The sequence below is a fragment of the Eurypyga helias genome, unplaced genomic scaffold (assembly GCF_000690775.1).
Source record: "Eurypyga helias isolate BGI_N326 unplaced genomic scaffold, ASM69077v1 scaffold8778, whole genome shotgun sequence".
Classification (NCBI taxonomy): domain Eukaryota; kingdom Metazoa; phylum Chordata; class Aves; order Eurypygiformes; family Eurypygidae; genus Eurypyga; species Eurypyga helias.
Genome location: NW_010267538.1, coordinates 805 through 7,525, shown reverse-complemented (window position 1 = coordinate 7,525; position 6,721 = coordinate 805). Strand labels below are relative to the sequence as shown.

At 45.4% G+C, this 6,721-nt stretch overlaps 1 protein-coding gene across 1 annotated transcript; it reads right to left on the bottom strand.

Annotated features, from left to right (window-relative positions):
- Positions 1–1,549: 1,549 nt before the first annotated feature.
- Positions 1,550–5,921, bottom strand: HMGB1 (high mobility group box 1). Its single transcript, XM_010157455.1, has 4 exons — positions 5,762–5,921; positions 5,326–5,471; positions 4,190–4,364; positions 1,550–2,192 (listed from the first exon to the last, which is right to left on the bottom strand). The coding sequence occupies exons 1-4, from the start codon at positions 5,909–5,911 to the stop codon at positions 2,016–2,018; spliced, it is 648 nt and encodes a 215-aa protein (XP_010155757.1). The 5' UTR covers positions 5,912–5,921; the 3' UTR covers positions 1,550–2,015.
- Between the last annotated feature and the right edge of the window lie 800 nt (positions 5,922–6,721).

Here is a 6,721-nt window from a genome sequence, read left to right as displayed (position 1 = left end):
AGGGCGTCGCTCCGTTGGACGCGGCGGGGACGCAGGCGCCCGAGAAGACCCACACGCGAAGAGCCCGCCCCCACACCCTCGGGACATCAAGCGAGCCACTTGACTAAGTAGTTAAAACCTCTGCAATTATTAGTTTATTAGTATCATCCAGGATTCAGATGTCCAATATTTCTCCTGAAGTTATACATAAATGCAAATTGAAATAAGAATCTGAAAGTCAAAATCGTATAACAAAAACAATACTCCATCACAAAAGCGTGTAAAATTACAAGAATGCCTTTTTTTTGCCTTTTTTCCTTTTTTTTTTTTCTTTTTAAACACTGGCATTTAAGAGAACCGTTAATTTTGGAACCACAAAACTGCCAAATTGTCCCCCGAACTGGTAAGCAGGTATATGTGAAAATAGTTCAACAGTTGCCAGCACTTGAAGTTTTACTCAATATGCAACAAACACCAACAACAACACCAAAAAAAAAAAAACCCTTAGCTTTGGTTTTGGAAGAGAACTGTATTTGACCAAATTAGCCATCGGTGGCATACCATAAACATTTCATCACTTTTTAATGCAAAATTTAATAAAATGTACTTTTCCATACAGCTATATTTAACTTAAAAATGGGCGAACATCCAGAGCGCGGTATAAAACCTAACAGGAAAAATACATCTTATCTCGTTTTCAATTTGAGACAATATACAACTTTGTTTAAAGGGCTAAAACTAGAATTTCAAGAATACAAATATGAATTTACATAGATTTAACAAATAATAATGGTACCATTTATAGAAATCTTAGAAAGAAAGGAAAAAACCAAACCAACCACCCCAAATCGTCGTTTTCTCGTGGGCCGTTTGCTACCGGGAGAGTTTCACGGTGTACAGCCCGTGGCCACCACCAGACCCGTCACCGACAAGCAAGACGGTCGCTCCACGCTTTTGAACTGTACGCCTTTCGGGTACGCTCCCCTCCCCCACCCCCCTGCCGAGTGTCCGGAGATTTACAAATCCAACTTCCGTTACACGGTAACGGCGTCACACGTGTAAATGTCTCCATAACCCATGGCCACACGCCTCTTCCTATGGGTCCTTCTAGGACAAAAGAAATGGAAGGTTCCCTCTTCCCTCCCCACCCTCCCCCCCAAAGTATTTCATTTCTGTCAATCCGAACTCCACGCTCCTCAGCTCTCCCAAACCGGTGAACTCGTGCAACCCAACGGAATATGACATTTCACAAACATCCCAACGACTACCAGTTGGTCGAGACCGACGCGCCGTCTTTGTTTCCGGTTACGGAAGAACGCTCGTTCCCCGTAGGCCTATCTACCTCTTTTCTTACCCTATGGCGATTATGCGGATCAAAGCTTTGTTTATCAGCTGGTTATATGAAAGATGAAAACCATAGTATTCCCGGGATCCCCAACGGGCATTTCAGGAAAGCGAAAAGATGAATTCCCCTCAAACAAACAAACAAACAAAAAACCAAACCCAAACCAAAAAAGGAGAAAATAAGAAGTATGATTTTCCAAGGGCACCTATTAAAAGGACAACAATACTAATAAAAAAATCGTATTTACTTAGAAGCATTCAGAATGTCAACAAAACAGCTGCAACTTTTCCTTTTCGCAATTACAGAGTGGTATTCAGTTAACAGAACGACAGTGATTTGGGACGATGCATCAGAGACAACCGAAGATGGAAACCGAACTCTACATCCCCGTACGGAACTGAATTTGTGCTGTGCACCAACAAGGACCTGCTTTGAAACTCCCATGCCAATTTACAACCCCCACGCTGTACCAGGCAAGGTTAGTGGCCATCCGAATACCACTAAGGACAGGGCTATCTAAAGACACATCCGGTAGTGTGTTAACTATACAAAAAAAGAGACACTGTACAGTTTAAAAACAAATCTTACACAGCCTTACATTTCAATTGTTTGTTTTTCTTTAAAAGGAGTGAGTTGTGTACAGGGGGGTTAAATGCTTTATAGACAAGAAAGAAATTGCTCTAAGAGAGACTTATTCGTCGTCATCGTCATCTTCATCCTCCTCTTCTTCCTCCTCTTCGTCATCTTCATCCTCTTCATCTTCATCCTCATCCTCCTCCTCCTCCTTCTTCTTCTTGCTCTTCTCAGCCTTGGCGACTACTTTTTTGCCTGCATCAACCTTCCCTTTGGCCCGGTATGCAGCAATATCCTTGGAGAAGAAAAGCAGGAAGAATCTCTCAACGATTTAACCAGCCAACCGAGCAACTTCCCGAGGGTGCACGCGAAACCAGAGCCACCCAGCTCCCTGCCCCTTCTCCGCGTCCACCGGGGTAGGATCGGGAGCTGCGGCTTCAGTTACAAGGTGATCTGAGGCCCAACACCAAAGGGGAACCCTCCAATATGGAAACCATCCCGGTGCGTCGGAACAGGCCACTTACGGCCGCTGAGGAATCTCTGCTGTTAGGATCTGGGGAACAGGCTGGAAAAGCTGCTGCTTGGGTGGTAAAGGGACAGCTGAGCCCGCTATCCTGTAAGGAAATCAAGCAGGGAGCGCTGTTACAGTCCCTTTCTAGCCCTACCTCCTAGGATGCCTAAGGAAACGTACAGGAAAATCCTTGTCCAGGGCACAGACCTGTAGTCAGCCATTCGAAACACATTGGAACGACACGGCTCGATATTTGCAATGTTATGCCTCGCCAAAGAGCAATTACACAGAATTCTGCCTAACTGAAGTTTACAAAATAAAAGGTACAAGAACTTGATTAAAGGGTAGACAGTGCCACCTTCTGCATGCAATAAATTTATTCTAGTCGTTTAGAACGCACGGAATTCAGTTCTCGTTCCGGGGAAGTCAAAGCTGTACCTGGAAGACCAAGCCAGAGGAACAGCTGGACTTCCCCACTTTGTGCCAGAATAACGAAGTTTACGTAACGGAACTGACCTTAAACGTACCAGCGCGACGTCACCACCTTCGCGCAGGTGGCCCAAAGCTTCAGATACTCCCTGCCCCACGAACACGGCACTACTCAATCCTACAGTTCCCTCGGAGTCCCTTAGAGCTTAGCGTGAACGCTTCAGGAGCCAGGACAACCCCTGAGCCCGAGGTTGAGCAGCCAAACACCGAGGTCGCTGCACCTCAAAACCCCCGTTCGCCACCCTAAGGGTGACGCGAGTGAAGGTGAAAATGCCACACAACAAAGACCCTTCCGAGCTGCCCTGGCTGTCGGTACAAACATTCACCCTGCTGCAGCGTTTATGGTGCACAGGCAGGACAACACAGGAAAGCTCCTAGCCCTGGAGTTCCCCTCCAGCACGTAATTAGGACTTGAAGAGGCCACCTTGCTCACTACAATTTTCAAGTGGTTTTGTTTGCCAGAAGAATTATCCAGAGGAAGGTCGGGGCACAAAATGCGGACACAGGTGGCACACATGAGCTCTAGGCGGTTGCTGATGCACTGTAAAGCATCGTCAGGATGCTTTACACCTCCCTTGGTTTCCTCCTGTCGGGATAGGGATCTGCCTCTGGAAATAAAAACGCACGTAGCGCTACCCAGCGTGCACAAATTCCTACAGCTCCGCTAACGACGATGGGATTTAGCTTTAATAATTCAAGAAATTGTATGACATGCTGCTTCCTATGTATTATTAACTAGGTTAATTACCAGAAGGGAGACGGACACCAACCAGGTACAGGAAAAAGGCATGCCTAAAACTACCATCTCCCGAGTGCTCTGACATTATCCCCAGAATAAACCAAAACGAGCATCTCCGTGTGTGAATCACCCCGACGTTCAGGTCCGTGTGTGGATTATCCCAGGGTTCAGGGATGTTCATCAACACCGGACGCCTCCAAAACGGGTGAGAACCATTTAGTTCTTCGCTGGCATTACGCCACGCTACCACCTTAACCCAGGCACTGCTGCGACCTTCTGTTGTACTAACAGCACAGGCAGCACGGTCTCTATGAGACCGCCGTCGACGGTCCCGAATCACGGATGAGCGCAGACAGTTCAACACAAAGGATGGCAGCTCAGCACTGCAGTAACAAACCACACGCTCCTTCATGCCATCGCTCCCAACAAATACCAGGACATTTGTCATCAGCTTATTATGATTTGCAGCACCAGGTACCGGAGTACGGGAGAAGGAAACAAGATGCCCGGATAGAGGCTTGACCTCCCCAAACCACCCCTACGTCCATGTTACCTTTTCATACTTCTCCTTCAGTTTGGCAGCCTTTTTTTCATAAGGCTGTTTATCATCTGCAGCGGTGTTGTTCCACATCTCTCCCAGTTTCTTTGCGACGTCCCCAATGGACAGACCAGGATGTTCTCCTTTGATTTTTGGACGAAACTCGGAGCAAAACAAGAAAAAAGCCGAACTACACAGGGGAGAAAAAAAGAGGAGGATTATTTTAGACTTTACTGTAAGAGAAAGTCTCGTGACCTTCGTTACTCTTTCTTAAGAGCACTGTGGAAAAGCACCTAACAGTGAGACAAACATGAACTGCAACAGAAGGTCTCAGAACTGAATAAAGTAGTTTGAAAACTGAACACATCCTTGTCTCTCAGGGAACGCTGCACATCTGGTCCTGTTTCTGGCCGAGTACGAGAGAATACACACCACCTTCAGAGAAAATCTTAAGAAAGGAGAATGAGCGAAGGATAGCAGGGGAGCAAATGTTACGTCAGAACTGTTCAAGGCAGAGAAGCCGCAATATTTGTTACAAAAAGTAGGATTTCCAGATGACAGCATCAGCCCCAAAAAGAACATTTGCTGGTACAGGAATTTCCCTGTTCCTTTCAGGATTAGCTCCATTTAAAACGCACAACGTATTCCTAAAAAGGGATGTCTACTACCAGGTGAACCCAAAGTCATTACTCTCTACATAGTGGCTGAAGTTTTAATTCTCCGAGCTGCTTTTATGTGCAAGACCATCCCTCTAACCTGCTCTGTGCAAAAGCCTCTTCATTTTACACGGCCCGCCAATCAAAAATGCCGCTCAAGCCGACAGGTGGGGAGAGCGGGGCCTGAAATATTTCACTCCCATTTCACACCACAATTACCCTCTTACTACAAGTTGTAAATGCAAGTCAGAACTGCATGTCGCTGGTTTCCGCAGCTGCTTTTAAAGGCTGACGTTATTCTAACTTAGATAAGGAGGACCAACCTCAAACCTGTCGTACCTAACTCAAATTTTAACCTATCTTTACGCCACTGGTCAGGAAAATCATGTAGTCTGGTATTTCTGAAGCTCCTAAACCTGGATAAAATGATCATGTTATAGATACGCTCCAGCATGATGGTCCCAAACAAGATAAACTCACTGGGAATCTACTTACGGAGGCCTCTTCGGTGCATTTGGATCCTTGAACTTCTTTTTTGTTTCCCCCTTGGGTGGTACATAGTTTTTCATTTCTTTTTCGTAACGAAGCTTGTCAGCCTTTGCCATATCTTCAAACTTCCCTTTCTCCTTAGAAGACATAGTCTGGAAGGCAATTAGAAACACAGAATATCTCAAGTTGGAGAGGACCCATAAGGATAAAACCTGATTTTTAAGATTCAAAAGCATATCAAAGTCCACTCCAAAATTTCAGTGGGGGGAGTTTAAGGTAAGGCAAGAACGAGGAATAGTTACCCCTAACCCTGCAACTGTACTTCACACTTATCTAAAACCTACACCTATAAGGAAATAATTGAGTGTCTTGAATAGTATTTCACACAAAGCAATCGTTTAAGGTTTTATGGGTGGTTTTTTTTTTAAGCGGCTATTCCTACCTTCCATCGTTCTGAGCATTTTTTTGAGAACTCTGAAAAGTTCACTGAAGCATCTGGATGTTTCTTCTTATGCTCCTCCCGGCAGGTTTGCACGAAGAAGGCGTACGAAGACATTTTACCTCTCGGCTTCTTAGGATCGCCTTTGCCCATTTTTGATGATTTTCTGGAACCAACCGAAAAAAAAGGACACCTTTTAATTTTTTATTTTTTACAAACCAACGTGGGAATTAATGCGGCGACGAAGGCTCATCCAGACCAGACCCGCTGGAACAACGTTCCAAAATCATACAACAGGAAGAAGTTTCGCTTCTGGAAAGTTTACTGTAGATTTCAGCCACTGCTGTTTGAGGTGACCGGGACGCAGGCAACCAGAAATCTTCAACGGGCCTTCAAAATGTGCCAAAGCACGTGCCTTCCAAGCAACGTGACAGCAAGTGTAAGCAGCAGCACAGTGAAGACTGCACTCTGTGATTACTGCTAGCGTATGCCCTACGCTTAGAAGCAGTAAATTACACTGAAAGAAGAAGGGAAGTACCCGAGTACCCCACCTCAGCTACCTTTATAGGTTACTAATTTTTTTTTCCTCCTAAAGCTTGTATTCCTATCCCCCTCCCCGGCAGGCCTTGGGTGCTCGTTTGCAAAAAGACGTAATTTTTTAGATCCCTATTATTTTTGTATGCCATATAGTATCGCTCTACTTGAAGTGTGCTGCAAAAACGTACCTCTCTTCGTACGTATACCTAGAAATACGGGAATGAAACACCACACTCGGTCAAACATGTTATAACCAAGCCACGGAGGAGAAAAGTATGACATTTACATATGACTAGCAGAGCCGTGCTCAGCGGGAGGACGATCCGAGTCTTTCAGGGAATGAAAAATACCTTCCTGAAACTTTCACACCCAAGTCAGACATTCAGAGTATTTCTTCATAGCTCCCTGGAAAAAGCCACTCGCACC